At 50.4% G+C, this 18,923-nt stretch overlaps 1 protein-coding gene across 21 annotated transcripts in view; it reads right to left on the bottom strand.

Moving 5' to 3' along the window:
• The window catches only part of DYSF (dysferlin), a 209,954-nt gene that overhangs the window by 166,723 nt on the left and 24,308 nt on the right, over window positions 1–18,923 (bottom strand). For all 21 annotated transcript variants that reach the window (XM_046661644.1, XM_046661642.1, XM_046661643.1 and 18 more), the window contains exons 2-4: window positions 16,635–16,690; window positions 15,629–15,720; window positions 1,015–1,120 (exon numbers count right to left, since the gene is read on the bottom strand). In XM_046661644.1, coding sequence (XP_046517600.1) covers window positions 1,015–1,120; window positions 15,629–15,720; window positions 16,635–16,690 — 254 coding nt within the window. The remainder of the gene's footprint in view (window positions 1–1,014; window positions 1,121–15,628; window positions 15,721–16,634; window positions 16,691–18,923) is intronic.

Below are 18,923 nucleotides of genomic sequence, written 5' to 3' on the forward strand. Positions count from 1 at the left end.
AGGAGAAAATTCCAACATAAAAGAGCAGCGAACCAGGAATCCGTTCAAGTCCCTTCCACCTGAGAGTATAGGAGATGCATCCCCTGATTCGTGTCCCCATTTGGACAACAATTCACTGTGTGACTCCAGTCAGTCATTCTCTTTCTCTAGCTCTCAGTACCCAGTAATGGTTCCCAGAGCTCTGGCCAGACTGACCACTTCCTGACACGAAGCTAGCCAAAGGCCCCCAACCTCAGACACACACACACACTCCACCGAGCAAGGTAGCCCCACTCTGTCTGAGAGAACTCAGCCCAGAATCCCCCAGGGCCCCACTGGGAGGAAATATTTCCAAATCGATAGTTCCTCCAGTGCATCCTGGGAGGTGTGGCTGACCCAGAGGGAAGGTCAAGAATTCTACTAAGCCAGGAAGAAAGAACCCTGTGGGTATATTTAGATCACTAAAAATAACAGGAGGCCAGAGATGAGGGCTGGGAATTGCCTGCGAGGACTGGGAGAGCACTGGGAAGGCTGGGGGAGGGGCAGGAAGGACAAAGGAGGACAGGAATGGGGTCCGACAGGTCCGAGTGGGCAGGGGAGAGGGATGTCTGTCTCCCTTCCCTTGTGATCTGTGACCCGGATGCGTCAGTCCGGATCTGGAGAAGAAGGCAGGGTAGTAAGAGAGGGCTGCCAGGGATGTTGGGGGAGCCATGACCAAGGCTGCCCCAGAAGCTTGGGAAGACATTGGGTTTCCAGTGAAAAACCAGTTCCAGGAGGTGACCATGCCTCCCTCCAGGGCAGGAGTGGACCCCCGGGCAGGCCAATCTGGGGTGAGACAACACTGACTTGAGCCCAGCAAGTGAGGCTCCCTCCCCTCCGTTCCCATCTCTTCTACCCCAGCGCCCCTCCCCAGCACCTCAAGCCCTGGCCAGGGAGAGCTCTACTGGGAGCTGGACCATGACACACATCCAGGGTCAGAAAGGCAAGGCCTCAGACCAGACACTGGCTTGATGCAAATGCCCGATGGGCACTTACCCCTGTGGGCTGCTTCTTGGTGTCCAGCAGGGGGGCATTGAAGCTGGCAGACAGACTGGGGGTGGCAAGGACCTCCCGGAGTGGGACCTTGGCTTCTCCCAGGAACCTGAAAGGAAAGAGAAGGAGAATGTAGGAAACTAGCCAAATGTGCCCAGCTCTTCTCCTGCCATAGCCCTCACCACCACCACCTCACAAACCTCACACAGACAAGCTGATTTGCCTAGAACACCATAGTCACCTAGGCCCCTCAAGGCTCCCCCCGCACCTCTGCCCCCAGTCACTCTGTGAGCTATCTCTGGGGGCCATGCCCCTCTCCCTGCACAGGAGGGATAAGAGATACCTTCCCTTCCCCCAAGGTCAACGTTGACCCCTTTCTGCCCCTCCTCAGGGGCCCAGCCCTGCCACCCCTGCCAGTCTGGGTTTCCCCACATAAGGGCTGTCTTGCCCATCAGATCTCGGCAATCCGCCAGACTAGCATCTGTGAAAGCAAGGGCAGTTTCTCCACCATCACATCCGCGTTGCTCATCTGACCCATGTCTACACAGGCCGTCTATACTGGTTTCCCAGGGCTCGGCCAGCAATGATTATAATTGAAAAACAAAGACATTCCTGTCTTCAAGGACAAGGAGAGAAGAAAATCGGGTCAGGGGAGACAAACCCCAGTCCTGAGAGAGGCGCAGGACCGTCACACCACACATACCCGAGGATGCTCTGATGGAGGGGAGGAGTCCCATAAACAGATGGGCTCTTAGGAGAGAGGGGGCACTGCGTGGTGATCAGTGAAGGGACCCCGCAAAGAGTGCCAAGGAAAAAGGTTGTGTTCCTAAGCTAAGAAATGGGCAAACTGCATTCTGCCCCTCTGCAGCGATGGCAGGACATCAGGGGCAGCGAGCGGCCCGTGTGGATCGGAACTGTCACCTGGTGTCTGCATGGGACTCCTGCGTGCTTCCTGCACATCACTGTCAGGCACGAACAGTGAACAGCTACAGCTGTGCTCTCATCACTTGCTTCTTCACTTTTTTTTCCCGATGGATAAACAGCACACCTGTTCTCTGGGACCTTCCTTTTTCTGGTCTCTATAACAAGTGATTTGAATATGGATTTTATGACCTTATGAAATAAAACTTCATCTTGACCTATATAGCTGATTTTTAAAACTGGTTGCTTACAATGAGGTACCACCTCACATCCATTAGGACGGCAACAATCAAAACAACAGATGTTGGTGAGGATGTGGAGAAATTGGAGCCTTTGTGCACCATTGGTTGGAATGGGAAAAGGTGGGGTGGTTATGGCAAATAGGATAGTGGGTCCTCAAAAAGTTAAATATAGACTCACCATATGATCCAGCAATTCCACTTCTGGGTATATACCCAAAAGAAGTGAAATCAGGGACTCAACGAGAGATTTGTACACTCATACAATAACAGCATATTCATAACAGCATTATTCACAATAGCCAAAGGTAGAAGCAACCAGTTCTCATCAGAAAAAGAAATTTTTGTAACTTTATATGGTGACAGATGTTAACTAGTCTCTTGTGGCCATCATTTCACAATATATGCAAATATTGAATCATTATGTTGTATACCTGAAACTAATATAATGCTATATCTTAACTATACCTCAGTTAAAAAAAAGATGGAAGTAACCCAAGGGTCTATTGACAGATGAATGGATGAACAAATGTGGTATCTGCATACAATGGAATATTATGTAGCCCTAAAAAGGAATGAAATTCTGACACCTGCTACCACATGGATGAACCTTGGAGACAATATGCTAAATTAAATAAGCCAGGCACAAAAGAACAAATATTGTATGATTCCACTCAATGAGGGTCCTAGAATAGGCAAGTTTTTAGAGACAGAAAGTAGAATAGTGGTTACCTGAAGCTAGGGGTGGGTGGACGGGAAGTTATTCCTAAGTGGCCACAGAGTTTCAGTTGGAGATGATGATGAAAAAGTTCTGGAGATGGATGTGATGCCGACCCTGGTATCAGTTTCCCCACATTAAACCCAGCATATATGGGGTTAAAAGCAAAACACCCATTCCCTGCTTGCTCTCTGGCTTCCTGGCTCCAGAATCCACTATTCTCCATGGAGACAGACACCATCAAGGACAAGCACCTGGACTATCTCCTCCCACAAAGAGATACGGGCTGATGGGAAAGCTGCTGACCAGCAAGGTCATGAGCTCCCTCCTGTCTGCAAGTAGTCTCAAGGCCAAAGGCTGGTGGGAAAGCTCCGACCAGCAAGGCCATATGCTCCCCCTCCCCTACCTAAAGCCCCAAATAAAAACCCTTCCTTTTAGGTTTTTTGGGAGTTTGGGATTTCAGCGTTAGCTGCCCTCTCTCCTTGCTCAGTGCTGGGCAAAAATAAAGTTCCTACTTTCTTCCACGACCCCCGGTGTCAGAGATTGGCTTGCTGTGCAACAGGTGAGCAAACTCACTTCAGGTTTGGTAACAGAGGGTGGTGATGGTTGCACAAAAATGTGAACGTGGTTAATGCCGCTGAACTACACACTTAAAATGATTAAAATGGAAGTTTTGTTATGTATATTTTGCCATGATAAAATAAATACTAGCTGCTTATGTGAGCTTATATGTGCTCAATTTCCCTAATATTTAAAGAGAGAGGTGTTCATTAACACTCCTTCCAGGGTTCTGAGACCCCTCACGATGCTAGGAGTCACATTTCCTAGAATGTGGACTGGTTTGTGTTATACTCCTTCACAGCACGGAGCAGGCAGGTACCACAGCTGACTAAACTGGGCTTCAGGAGTGTCTCCATCCCAGGGCCCACACCGGGGAGGCATCTGTCACCAGAGAGTTGACCAAAGTGTCCTTAGGACCCTGCATTGTCAAAAAGACCAGACAGTAGGTGTAGAGGACCCATGAATCCATTCGACACTGGTGACCAGAGTCACCCTGTCCCTCATGGAAAAACTGGGGCAGCAGAGTGGAGGGACCTGCTCCAGCAGGTGGACGGTGGAGCCCGCCCTAGACCTTGGGCCTCCAGATTCCCTGTGCAATTCCTGAGCAGCAGGTCCAGTTGTCCAGACAGCTGAACACGCAGCTGGAGCTCAGGCTAGGGGCAGGGTCAGAGGGCACAGAGCAAAGTCTGGCCTCCTCTGCCTCCCTTTCAGGCCTCAAGCCCGCCCAGCCCCAACCCTGGAAAATTCCCGGAAGTGGGGCGGGGAACAATGGGAGGAAATGCAGCAGGAAGCCCTGGCCCCACCCCTGCCAGCCCAGACACCTCCAGGCAGGCGGCCCAGAGACCTTGGCCAGGAAGGACTACTTGTTATTTCCTCCCTTAACTGTCTCTGGGCCATGAAATGCCCCCACCTTCTACCTCTGCCATAGGCCCTGGGGCCAGGCCCTCCAAGAAGCTGGGCGGCTTCACAAGCCCCCACTCACCGAGAAAGAAAGGCTGGAGGCAGGCTGCCTGTCGGAAAGCCAGAGCTGGCTGCCCAGGAGTAGGCAGCACAGAACTGCTCTGGGAGGAAGGGCTGGGGGAGCAGAGGAGGGACTCCCCTGGGGTGGGACGGGACTGAGACTTGCTCTCGGGGAAATCCTGACTGCCACTCTTCATTCATTCATTTCACAAAGGATGGAAGATACCGCGCTTTACTCAGGGAGCCTCAGGCCTGGGAGGGCTCACACCCTTGAGGAGACCCACTCCACCTGGAAATCAAGACTGAGACAGAGATCCTAGGGCTCAGGGGCCATCCACACAAGGGTGCTGCAAGCTCAGTGGGCACCAACCAGTGGCCGCATGTGGCAGACAGTATTCAGTAGAGGTCAGAGAGGCAAGGAAGGGGTTGCCAGGGGTTCCTGCACAGGCTGCCTCGGAGCCAGCTCTGAGTGTGCAGGCCCTGGCAGGTTGGAAGCAATCCCTGTGAGCCTTGACCCACCCCCTGCAACCTACTGATAGAAAAATGCCACTGGTTTCCCATCCTGCCCGGACCTGGTCATCTCTCCCGGCCCTGCTGTGGTCTGGAGCCGCTGGAATGTGGGGGCAGGGGAGCAAAGGGGCTGAAAGAGCCACTGCAATTGTCACGGGGGAGGGAGAGGTCAGAGCAGCTTACATCCCACAGGGCACACATTTTTCCCCCGTGGGAAAAGAACCAGTACCCAAATTTATCATCCAGTGAGGCTGCTGTCCTGTTGGAGATAGGAGAAGAGCTATGGGTGGTGGCCTTCCAACCTGAACTTTAAGCAGAAAGTCAGAGGGCATGAATTAAGGTGCCCAAGTAAGTTTATTTTAATGATGCACAAGGAAATCTAAACAATTTTATTTGAAAATATTGGGCCATTTTATATCACCGTTTGTAGGAACAAAACACAGGAGGCAACCCACAAGTCCATCAGAGAAGATGGGTAAGGTCAAGTACACCACACAGTAGAATACTATACAGCTATGACTACAATGGGCAAGTAAGCCATGGACTTAGATATGGAACATCTTCAAGATATACTGTTAAGTGAGAAAACAAAGAATGTATATAATATGCTACCTATTACTTAGAGTGCTCAGAATGCTAGACAGAAAGTAGAATGGTGGTTGCCAGAGGCTGGGGGGGAGGGAAGAGTGGGGAGTCTGTTTAAATGGGCACAGAGTTTCAGTTTTACAGATGAAAAGAGTTATGGAGATGGATGGCGCTGATGGTCACACAACAACGTGAATGCATTTAATACCACTGAACTATACGCTTAAAAATGGTTAATGTGGTAATTGTTAGGTGTGTTTTACCACAATATAAAAAAATTGATTTAAAACATGAACATGCTACCTGTCGTGTAAAAAAGAGGAGAGTCAGAGTCTATATTGGTGACAAAGCAATAGTATAAGAACTCTGGAATGATACATAAGAAACCAAGAACAGTGGTTACCTATGGGGGAAGGGACAGAGCTGGACGGATGGGGGACAAAGACGATGGAATTTTCCCTGCCTTTTTTGTTTATAGTTTCTGTTTTTATAACCTCTTAGTTTACCAATTTGAAAATTAAATTTTAAAATGGAGCATAAAAAGTCTTTAAAAATCTTATAATTTATTCATTCAACAAATACTTACTTTGCACGTCAGGTGACATAGTCCCTGCCCTCCTGGAACTCACAGTCTGCTAACAGCTACCCTCCCATGGACGGAGTGCGGAGGAGATACAGCGCCGAGCGCTTAATTCACACCACCGCAGTTAAACTGACACTAGGCCTGTGGTAGGTACCGTCATTGGTTCAATCCACCTTATAGACCAGGAAATCCGGACCCGGGAAGGCGTTTGACCTGCCTGATTTCACGCAAATAAAAAGGCAGGCGGAGTCTGACTCCAAAGACTTTCCCTTGACGCCCATGCAGCGGGGGCACCCCATGAACCCCATGCACCCCATGGCGCATTGTGAAAGAAACAAAAAGGTCCTCGGTTTGCTCCATCCATGGAAAAGGGAATCCCGCCATAAATTTGATCTGGTTCAATTAAAAAAAAATCTAATTCCCAGCTGTATGAATCATGCCTTTTTATTTTCTGCATTTTGATGCTTTGACGTCTGGGGCCTTGCTGACCCTGGAGGGACGGCCCCTCCCAGGCTAACAAATTCCTAGGGATGATAAATGACTCACCTGCGAGTGCACCTTTTATATGCAAACCAGCCAATCCAGAGCCCACACCCCACCACCTCTCCACAGGGTTCTCACTCCAGGGCACAATTCCCTGCCCAGGCCAGGTACCACAGCTCTGGACAGCCCTTGTACCCCACAGCTTGATGAAATCATTCAAACCAGCCAATCCTAAGCCTGCGTCCCCTGCCTCACCCATCCTTTTCCGAGGAAACCAGGAACTCAAGGCTCTTGCCCATACTTTCCCCTCACCCCTCTGCTCCTGACTGACCTGGTGCTTCCCCATGTGGCCTTGAATGGTGTGGCATGCCACCCAACTTGTGGGAACTGTGAGGATCAAACTATCCTTTCATAGTAGTCATCTCCTGATCTGTGGGCCTCACCATACCTGAATAATAACAAAACCTACATTTTAAAACACAAGGCTGCTAGTTCTTTGTTGGGGATATCAAGGGTGAATGGTCATTTTAAAAAGCTCGGTAATTAAACTTGTAGATAGGCTAAGCTCTCAGTTGAAGAGGAGGTTGGGAGGTCAAGTAGTCTCCACTATGCCTTTGGAGTTTTCAGTGGGTGGCCTTGAAGGCTGGGCCCTGAGGAGAGGGAGGAGAGAAGGAAGAGAAGGGTCCGGTGTGGGGTACAAGTCTGGCAACACGGCAGCTGGCCGAGACCCCGGGAGAAACCAGCCAGTCAGAGATGGTTGAGGGACCCTAAGAGAGCGGCTCTCCCCCTGAAAGCGGTCTCCATGCCAGCAGAGGGTGGCAGACCCTCCCCCAGGTACCCCAGGCCTCCCCTATGCCCTGGTGCTATGAGCTGAAGAGTGACAGGGTGGAGCAGCCGGAGAGGACAACAGCCCAGGCGCTAAGAGCCGTGTTAGGAAGAGGTTAGATGGAGAAGTGGGTGCAGCTCACACTGACGCTGACCAAGAAGTGGATGTAGGACAAGCCCCCTCCCCTTGACATCCCAGAGGAAAGCGACCCAGGAGGGCTGACAGGACACACAGCTCCTGCTCTACTGGGCTTGTGGGACACCCCAGGTGGCCGACTTCAGGGTGTCACACACACACCCATCTTCACCTGTTGGGTCACTCCCAACATTTTCAAATGGAAAATTCAACCTATAGCAATACTCTGGAGACATTCTTTCTCTCAACTGTCTTCCAAAAATAAATATTGATCACTGAGTGATTAAGAATCAGAGCTCTCAAGTCACCCTACCTGGGTTGGAAACCCAGCTCTGCCATGTGACAGCTGTGTGTCTGGGCACAAGTTGCATAATCTTTCTGAGCTGTCTCCTCATCTGTAAAAGTCATTTACTCATTTGCAAATACATAGTGAGCACCTCCCATGGGTCAAGCCTGTTGTAGGTACTGGGGATACGGGTTGAACAAAATGGACAAGCCCCTCCGCACAGCTGGAACGTCAGGGGATGAGTGCACACTGCAGAGGATTCCTGTAAAGTGGAGCTGACGTACCTGGAGCACAGATGGGGCTTGGGAAGTGTTGGTTCCCTTCCTCCTGACCCCACTCACTATCTCCCCGTCCTTCTCTGCACATACCTATCGCACCAAATCACCATGAGGCCACGTTAGGTCATGACTTGAGGCACTGTCATATGCAGGAGGTTAGGTTTATTTCTGATCATTCCTGATGGTAGAATAGAAATGAGACCCTCAAAATCTCAGAGAGAAACACTGCAGCTCAACTGAAGGAAGGACTTTCTAACAGAATAATCCAGGCCCAGAATGGGCTTCTTCCTAACTCCAGCACTGTCCTCCAAGGACGGATGGGGTGAGACTCCTAGCCTGATAACCCATAGGTCTTTCACCTCTGGACGACATACCTGCCTCAGGGGGAGGCTCCAGTGAAAGCATGAATGGCCGGGACACAGTGCTGGGCACAGGGTAGGATCAACACCTGATGGCAGTGGGGTCAGACAAGGTCACCACTAGGGCCTCCGCAGGAAAGGCTTCCACAGCCCAGACTGGCGCATGTGAAGGGAAGGCTGGCAATGGAAAACCAGTTCCCAACCATCATGGTAAAGACTGAATCAGGCAAGGATCATCTGTGGATGCTAAACCTAGGGGACGTTTTGATGAGGAGCAGGATATTTTCAGGATCTTAAAGTGTTTCTTAACAGACTTCCAGGCGGAAGAAATCCAGTAAACATTCAGTGGGAAAAATCAAACAACACCTTCACAGGTGATTGAAATGAACATCACCAATGACGAACATCCTGGGCCTCCAGGTCCTGAGAGGGACGCAAGACGCTATGAAGTATTCTGGCCAGGAATTAGTAACCGGATCTAATCGTGAATCCATTCGTGAGAAAAACATCAGACAGACCCCAAATGATGACCATTCTACTAAAAAACAAAATGAGCATATTGTATTATTCAAAAATGTAAATTGTTGTAAAAGACAGAGGCTATAGAAATGTTCCAGAATAAAGGGGACTGTGGAAATATGATGGTTAAATTCAATATGAGAGTTTAGACCGTATCCTGCAATGTGGGGAAGGGGGAGTAGGAATTGCTGTAAAAGACATTATGGGGTCAGTTGACAGGCTTGATGTACAAACAGAGGATTAGATAAAAGTATGGCAAGCAGGTTCAATTGACTGAAGGTGGTGGCCATACTGTGATTAATGTAAAAGAATATCCCTACTCTTAGGAAACATACGCTGAGTTATTATGGGTAAAGGGCCTTGATGAATATACAGTAGTCCCCCCTTTTCCCTGGGGGAACGTGTTCCAAGAGCCCCAATGGATGCCTGAAGCTGCAGATTACCGAACCCTATACACACTATGTTTTTTCCTATACATGCACACCTATGATAAAGTTTACTTTAGAAACTAGGCACAGTAAGAGATTAACAACAATAACCGATAATAAAATAGAACAATTAGAACCATATGCTGGAATAAAAGTTACTGTAGATCTTAGCAACCTCAGCATATGATTTATTTTTTCCTTATTAAGTGGAGTACTTTTACCTTTTCACTTAAAGGAAGCACCATACGGCTTCTGCTGTATCTGAAGAGCCAGCATCATTACTCTTGTGCTTTGGGGCCATTATTAAGTAAAATAAGGGCTACTCAAACACAAGCACTGCCATATCGTGACAATCTATCTGATCACCCAGATGGCTGCTAAGTGACTAATGGGTAAGTAGCACACACACTGAGGATACGCTGGACAGAGGGGAGCTTCACGTCCCCAGCGGGATGGAGCACGACCACGAGAGATTTCCTCAGGCTACTCCAAATGGCACGCTATTTAAAACTTGAATTGTTTATTTCTGGAATTTTCCACTTAATATTTTCAGAATGAGGTTGACCGTAGGTGACTGAAACCATGGAAAGCAAAACCGCAGATAAGGGGGGGTGACTACTGTAACCTATCTGCAAATGGGGGAGAGAAAAAAAGGCAGGAAGAAGGAGGGAAGGAGGGAGAGGAGCGAGAGAGAGAATATTGTAAGGCAACAGAATAGAATGTTAATTGTAAATGCCTCTGAGTAAAGGGTATTTGGACGTTCTTTGTTCTATTTTTGAAACTTTGCTGTAAGATTGAAAGTATTTCCAAAAAAAAAAAAACCTCCAGAAGAGTTTCCACATGTCAGTTTCTCATTCTTTACCTTTTAAACTAAGGACATGTCAACTAAAAATACATATATTACAACTCAAACCCCTCCATCACTGACTCAGCTGCACCTTCCCCTCTTTAGGTTCAGTGAGTCAGGCGTGCCAGGAAAGTCAGATGGCCCCTGTCCTGGCGGGACACACACACTCAGGGGAAATTTAAGGACCCCTGTGAGGAGACACCGTGAGCTTCGCCCCGTCCAGCCCTCAGCCATGTGTGCCTCGCAGCGAGGGGCAGGAAATGAGGGACAGCTGGACATTCCCAACCCGCCTGGCCTCTGGCAGCCTTCCTGCCAGTCTCTGAATCCCCAGGGGCTGCCCAAGGGTAACTCTAAATAGTTTTCCACTTCAATCCAGAGAAAGACAAAAGAAAAACTATTCTGAAATCCAGGGAGGTCCTGGATAGACTCCAGGACAAAATATAGTTATAAAATCCTTGGGAAATAAGGCAATGGTCAACGCTTCCGAGGATGCTGAGAACAATGGGACGGTGAACTATAACTATTCCTGCCCCAAAACAGCCTCCCGCGGATTCCAGAAAGGGGGCCTGCAAACCGCTTGCTGAACCCAGATGCTGAACTTCGGCCTTCTTTCCCCAACTTCTAGCAACAGCGAACGGCCGGTGCCTTTTGAAACATCTAAGTGCCCACGCGCACATCTGCATGAGTGTCCACTCCTGGGTGGGAATGACACTGTGACAAAGCAACTGAGAGACGACAAACAGGGAGAAAACGCCCTCCACACGAAAAACAGACCGAGGGTTAATATTCCTAATAGCACCCCAAATACACAAACCACTACGAACGAGTAAGAAAAAACAAGTAACTCAAAATATAAGAGAGGCAACTGACAGAAGAAGAAACACAAATGGACAATAAACACACGAAAAGATGCTCGACTTGACAAGTAGTCAAGGAAACACAGATTAGAAGATACGTTTTTCCTCCACGGCACTTGCAAAAATAAAAAAGTGACAGCACTATTTTTTATGCTGTTGGTAGACATAAATTAGGCCATCGTTTTTGAAAAGTAATTTGGCAGAATCTACGAAAATGTCACATGCTCATACTTTGATCCAGTCATCCCACTTCTAAGGACCTATCCTAAAGAAACAAATAGTGCAAGGACATGGAAACACTTGGACAAAGACGTTCACCGGATAATCGTTCAAGAGCAAGAAATTGGAAAGAAACTAAACACCAGTCAATAAGGGTACGCTGGGATCAATTTTGGCGCGCCACCCTGTGGAACACCAGACAATCACTTAAAATGGGGTTGACCAATACACACATATCCAACATAGAACATCTCCATCTTCTAGAAAGTTATATCAGGCAGCACTGGCCTGGAGTCTCCATGAGTGGTTCTCAGCCCAGGCTACACAATAGACACACCCAACACCTGGGAGTTTGTAGTGATGCCCAGGACCCACTCCAACCAATGGAATCACAGCTTCCGGGTGAGACCCAGGCACTGTGTATGTACAAGCTGCAGGAGATGCTGCTGTGCAGCCTGGATTAGGAACCTCTAAGATAACGTTCCAGGGGTCAAAACATCTGGTCAGGGATCAGGATCACCTCCCCTCCAGGGTCTCTCTGAGAAGCCCAGAGTAAACAGGAAGCTGTTCAGTGCAGCCTGGGACGGGACTCCAGGACCTGCAGCTGGGTTTGCACAAGTGTCTCCCATCCATAGGAGCGAATTTCCTTTTAGGTGCATTTCAAATCTGATTTTATGGACAAAAAGTAGATCCACCCTTGCACTTGGGTCAGGGATCCCTCAGGCTCAGGGTGGGTGGGCTGCTGAGCAGCCTGGAGGCAATTCCCAGCCCAAGGTTCTCCTCCGGAGGCATGGAGGGCTTCCCGAGGTCCCACTCCGGGCCGGCAGTCCGGTCTGGTAAAACAAGGTCACCTAAAACTGCCATCAGGTCATCGGGGAAACAGAAACGTCAAATGCCCCAGAAGCCGTGGGGAAAGAGAGGTGAGGAAGAGTCGGAGGAGAGAAACAATAAAAGGACATGGGGTGAGGAAGGAAAAGAAGTGAATCGAGAAGCTTGTCCAGACAGGTGCGGAGTGAGTGGCAGCAAAGAAGGAGGGGAACTCTAGAAACAGATGGGGGCGAGGGGGGAGGTTAGGAAGAGGGAGAGGAGCCCAGACAGAAGGAGGCTGCAGGAGTTCACGACGGTGGAGGGCTACAACCCACCTCGCTCGGAAGAAGGCCCAAGGAGGACCATTTGTGAGCTCACAGGACACACGCCCAGGACCCCCAGAAATGAAGGGGGAAGCTGCAGGATGATCCTGCGGGACCTCACTGAAACCCTGAGGACAGTCAGATGACAACAGTCACCGTCCCGCCTAACTTATTTCCCTGTTTGCTTCCTGGCCAGATGGTGACAACTTGAGGGCATTGAGGTGTTCAATTTAAAATGTTTGTTGAACTGAATTCACTGAATTTTTTCCCTCTTCTCTCTCAAAATTTAAAATGTCACGTGATTACTCTTGTCACTTCCTGGTGTGTTCCTTACTTTTACAACTTGAGAATTTTTAATACTTTTAATCTCTGATTCTTTCCCTCTGATTCCACGTGTATAGTGTAAGCGCTGTGAGGTCTACCCACGGGCGCCGCAGAATGACCCGGCAGGCGTCTGCCCCTCTCCCATGGCCCCCGCAGCTCACCCTCACGTGTGCCTGACATCTAAGCAAACTGCTGTGGGGGCTGCATACCCCAGGCGGCTCCGATAACAAAGCCAAAATTCTATTATTTCCACACACGACAGTGTCGTTTTGGCAACTGGTGAAATTCTTCAGATATTTATGAATGTAAGTTATTTAAATTTAGTTTAATTAAAATTTAATTTTAACTGCAAGACATGCAAAATGGAGAAAAATGTTTGGAAAACTCAAAAGTTACATTCAAGTAGTTATCAAAAAGAAGTTTCTGGTAAATTTGGAAGTTTTGTGAATTAGTTCTTCTGCAAATTGCTATTTGGGGAACTGACTTTCAGCACACTGACCCTGCAGCGGATTGGTTCCATGAGGAACTAGTTCTCAGAGATCCAGCTTCCCCCCAGGAGCTAGGGGACACCCACAGGTGCCAATGAGAGGGCCACAAGGTGCAATGCAGCCTGGCCCCTCGTGTGACTTCTGACCCACAGGCCAGGACAGCCCATGTGTGCCACTGGCCTGGTGTCACTCTGAGGGTCAGTCTGGCCCTGGAATTGATCAAAAATATGTTCACAGCCCGTGCTCTCATGCTGCCTTCCTGGTCTTAGAAATCTCCCCACAGGGCCTGTAAGAATGCTGAATGTGATAAGGAAAATGAAACATGCATTTCCTCTGCATGCCCTGCAGTAACCAGACTGTCCTCCTTTGCCTCACTCAGCTCCATCAACCCTAGCATCAGCAGGGAACTGAACTTCCAGAAGGGCCCGGCACCTGCCTGGGGCTTCCAGGAACCTCTGAGAGGTCCAGGGGGCTCAGTGATTAGAACCATATTGCAGAACTGCCCTCCAATCACAGCTGCGCCATCACCAGCCTTTGAGAAATTTACCGAAGCTTCTGGAGCTTGGTTTCCCCATCTGTAATGATGACAATTATAATAGTAAGGCCTAACTGATTAAAAAAGATCTCATATTATAAAGACTGGGCACAGGGCCAGACACTCCGCTAAGCTCTTGGTGAACGTCAGCTGTTGTGATTTTGCTATTATTATCTTCTGCCTGGTACGGGAGGCCCCTTCCCACTCTGGCCCCACTGCTCCCTTTCCGCTGGGCTGCACCTGTCGTGTGACTGAGTCCCACCTATCAGGCCTTAGCCAGGCTGCCCTCCATACCCGAACACTGGAATGCTTCCCCTCCTCACCTCTCTAAAGCCTACCCCAGCCTCAGGGTCAGTCTGAACAGGCCTCCTCCAGGAAGCCTTCCGGGACCACCCAGGGCCCAGCATCGCTCCCTTCCTGACCTGCAGGTCCACGTTCAGGCTGTTTAGACACTGCCGTGTTCACCACACGTTTGCCTGTGTTGAGGTAGCTTAGTGTGAACTGATTCCAGCCTCTGCTGCCTGTGCAGGGAGTGGCTGCTGAGGTCCAGGCTGGACAAGATGGGCCCAAGATGCCCTAGGCCCCCACACCTTGCAGCCCCACCTTGGGCGGGCCCAGTGAAGGTGTCCCCACCCTCCCCACACACATACCACACCCCACCATGCACTCATGGCCAGCAGAGCCCCAGAGAGACAGTTGGGTTTTTCCTCCAAGCTTTTTAAGATTTCAGACTTTCCAGATGTTTTGCAGCCTGAGACCCTCGTCAGCTTTCCCCAGGTCTCTAAATCATCCTTCCTTCCCTCTCTCACCTCCCTGACCCCAGGTAACACAGCCAGGCCTACCCGGCCTCAGACACGGCTGACTCAGTTCCCAGACAAAGACTCCCCTGCGAGCAGGTCACAAAACAGCAAGCCGATGCCTGGTCCTTGGGCCCAGACCCCAGTAAAGGCACCCAGAGCATGAATCCACTCCTGCCAGGCCCCTTCGTGCCCAGCAGGGACGGCTGAACGCCCACCCTGACATTCAAGGCTCGTCACTGTGCAGCCTCCAGGCTGCATCTCCCAGGCCACCCAACCCCACAACCAACAGGGCTATTGATCTGCAAGCTTGGGTGGTCCTGCCCACCCCCTAACCCCCCAGTACCAGCACATACAAGGCCCAGGAGCTCAATGACAAGAGAAAGGACCCATCTCCCACCTAAAGAGAGCCTGCTTTTGCCACCACCATTTTGTCCCTGCTATTCCCGCTGCCTGGAAGCCCTCTCCACCACAAAAATGAAATAACAACAGAAAACACCACCACTGGGAGGTGTGCGGTCACGGTGATCCCCATTACTGTTCCGACTTCTAAACCACAAACCTCACTCAAGTCCCACCTCTTCCGTGAAGGCCTCCTGGAGAGCTCCCTGCCGGCTGCGGCTTCACTTTGCTTCTCTGCCTCCCGGAGTGTGCCGCTGCCCTCACCAGTCTGGACAGGGCAGGAGAGAGGGCAGCGCCCAGGCTCCCCTGGGGTGAGGCAGGACACAGGGCGCCCTTTCCTCCCTGCTCCCTGGGGCACAGGCTGTCTGTGCAAACACATGCACGCCTTACTCTAGCCCCTTGTCCTTCCCGGCAGCCTGGGCAGCTCTCAGATTTACGCATGGCTGAGCTCCTGAGGCTGCAGCCAGGCCTCATCCCAACATCTACCGCTGAGGCAGGCCCACGAGAGGCAGGTCTTCAATAAATGCTGAGTTGAAACACCAGCTCTCTAGGGCCCCGATTCTGAAGACTACATCCACCACGACCCTACCTGCACCTTCAGGCCACAGAGCCCCCTTGGCCGCTCACCTGTTCCTCCCCATCGTCTCATGGTCTTTGACCACCACGTGAAGCTCGGATCCCTGGTCCAGGGGGACCCCCTTGAGGTCCCACTCAAAGCCCTGGAAGAAAAGGAGAAAAGGGATCTTAACCTGTGGTCCCTAGGAGAAGAGGCGGTGTCTGGTTCGCCTGGTCCCCGCAGGGCACTGAGCAGGCATCCACGAACGATGCTGGTGGATGGATGGATGCAGGAGTGAATGAATACATGAACAGCAGGGCCTCAGAGTCTCTGAAGGGACAGTGAGAGCTGAAGGTAGCAGAAGAGAGAAGGAGGCCAGACTTTCATGGCCTCCTCCCCCAACTCAGTTCCATCAGTCACCAGGAAGCCAGGCCAGGAGCACAGCTGGGGAAAACGCCAGGTGACCCTGCAGTGACCTCAGGCAGGGACCACAGATCAATGTGCTCATCCAGAAGCCAGGCTCCGGAAGGCTGCATGAGTTAGTGCCACATTGGGCAGGCCCATCCGGAGGCCCCAGAACCCTCCTCAGGGCAAAGGCTCCCCACTGTGCATCCTGACTGCATCCACACAGGCAAGCAGGGCTTCCAAAGGACCCCCAGGGAGCCAAACGCAGGGAGCTGGCTGAGGGGGCAGAGGCCAGCAGGAGCCAGAAGGGGACCTACAGAGTCAGGGAGTGCTGTGGGGAGGAGGTGGGCTTGGGGCAGAGAGACAAGGCAGGAGAGAGCGCCCCTACACACCCTCTCCCTGGCTGGCCGGAGCTGGGAGGAACAGACACAAAGGCCCTCTCACCCCTCCCCATGCCACACATCCCAGGGGAGACCCTCCGTTCCGTGGAGGCCAGGCCCCCACCCTCCTCCCAGGTTCCTCAAGTCAGGAGGATCTAGACGGCATGCTGGACCACCATCCCCTCCCACCCTGACAATCCACTGAGAAAGCCACCTCCCTCCTGACTTGTCGCTGCAGAGATGGTGGCAGCAGAGAGAGCGAAAAGGAGGAAAGGTGAAAAGACTCGCATACCTCATTCCACACGGGGTTCACGCTGTTTTTGATGACTTTGGTTCTCTTCTTCACCCCTACGAGAGACACAGACAGAGAGTGAGGAGATGCTCTCCCCACCGCCCCCCCGCCCCTTCCACCGAGCTCAGGTCAGCTTCCGAGATGTGCCCCGCAGCTCACCCACCAAAGGAAAGCTTAAAAAACCAAGGGGACCCCTGGGATCCCACAGTCTGCAAGGATGCCCAGTGCCCATCCACTTCTCTCCCTCGGCTCTGGAGGGAGAGACAGCAGCCCCATCAGAAGGATGGTTTACATCTTCTTAGTGAGTTTGTTATTGTTGTTCCTGACTTTTCAAATAAGATTTTTAAATTGTAAATTTTCTGGTTCTAAGAATCAGAGATAGACCCAAATCATAAAAAATATTCCATTATTTTTCTTTTTAAAAAATCGACCTCCACATATTGTATGATTCCATTTATATGAAATGTCCAGAATAGGCAAAGTCACAGAGACAGAAAATAGATTAGCGGTTTCCAGGGGCCTAGGGAGACATGGGAATGGGGTGTGAATGCTTAATGGAGGTTTCTTTTGGAGTGATGGATTATTCTGGAATTAGATAGTGATGATGGTTGCACAATATTGCAAACATACAAAAAACCATCTAAATTGGACACTTTTTTTTAAAGATTTTTTTATTTTTCCTTTCTCTCCCTCAAGCCCCCTGGTACATAGTTGTGTATTTTTAGCTGTGGGTCCTTCTAGTTGTGCTATGTGGGATGCCACCTCAGCATGGCCTAATGAGTGGTGCCATGTCCGCACCCGGGATCCGAACCAGCGAAAGCCCGGGCTGCCGGAGCGGAGCACGGGAACTTAACCACTTGGCCACGTGGCCAGCCCCTATTGTACACTTTTAAATAATTAAAATGGTGAATTTTGGGATGTGTGAATTTTACCTCAATCAAAAAAACATTCACCTTATGCTCGCCTTGAAGGGGTCTGTCTGAAGTAGGCTGTCCCAAGATAGTTCTATCTGTTCAGGAGGGCTGGGGCGAGGGAATGCAGAGTGAATTTGGGGTAGACAAGAAGAAGAACTGACACTGTGATGGCTGAGACCACACCCATAGTGCCCAAGACGACAGCCAGCCAGAGGGCTTCCTCTGGAGTCTGGGGCATGAAGAGGTGGATAAGAGGCACACAACGGGTTAAATATGTCCAACTCTTCCATTAAGCATCAAAACCGAAAAGATTCGGTACTCAATGGACAATTAAAAGTGTTCACCCGGCGGGTCAGCCCAGTGGTGTAGTGGTTAAGTTTGCACGCTCCCCTTCAGCGGCCCAGAGTTTACAGGTGTGGATCCCTGGCACGGACCTACACACTGCTCATCAAGCCACACTGTGGCAGCATCCCACATACATTATAGAGGAAGGTTGGTACAGATGTTAGCTCAGGGACAAGCTTCCTCACCAAAAAAAAAAGAAAGAAAAATGTGGTCAGCCGGACACAGAACTCATGTTTAGGTTGGATCTTAAATATCACCCAGTTCAACCCAGCTGTGCAAGACTCTCCAGCGAGAAGACTGTGCTCCACCTGGACTGCTCAGCTCTTACAGAGTCCTGCCTGCACCACGAAAGCCCCTCCAGCCTCTGAAAACATCTCCCAGGACCCTCAAGTCCTCCTCCGAAGCTGAGCATTGTCAGTGACCTCCTGTGGGGTCATCCCCCTCTGGCTTGTCTCAAGAGCATGGAGAAGAGGAAAGCAGGACTCCAGGAAGGTTTGGGGAAGGATTTGGAGGAGAGAAACAGCAGAGACAGAAAGAGCAAAGGAAAATCATGGAGAAAGAAACATCCGAGGGAGACAGGCAGAGAGGGGCTCGGTAGATTCTAAGGCAATTATGTTAAGAATGGTTGCTGAGGGGCTGGCCCCGTGGCCGAGTGGTTAAGTTCACGTGCTCCACTGTGGCAGCCCAGGGTTTTGCTGGTTGGAATCCTGGGTGCGGACATGGCACCACTCGTCAGGCCACGTTGAGACTGCGTCCCACATGCCACAACTAGAAGGACCTGCAACTAAGATATACAACTATGTACCAGGGTGGATTTGGGGAGATAAAGCATAAAAAAAAAGAGATTGGCAATACTTGTTAGCTCAGGTACCAATCTTGGGGAAAAAAAAAAAAAGGAATGGTTGCCAAGCCTCGGGGAGTTGCTTCAGAGATTCTGATAACCTCCTCCAGCAGGAGAGGGAGCTCCCAAGCCCCTCTCACCACCCGTGGAAATCACTGACATAGGAAAACAATGTGGACTTTGGGAGGA

This window comes from Equus quagga, chromosome 5, assembly GCF_021613505.1.
Source record: "Equus quagga isolate Etosha38 chromosome 5, UCLA_HA_Equagga_1.0, whole genome shotgun sequence".
Classification (NCBI taxonomy): domain Eukaryota; kingdom Metazoa; phylum Chordata; class Mammalia; order Perissodactyla; family Equidae; genus Equus; species Equus quagga.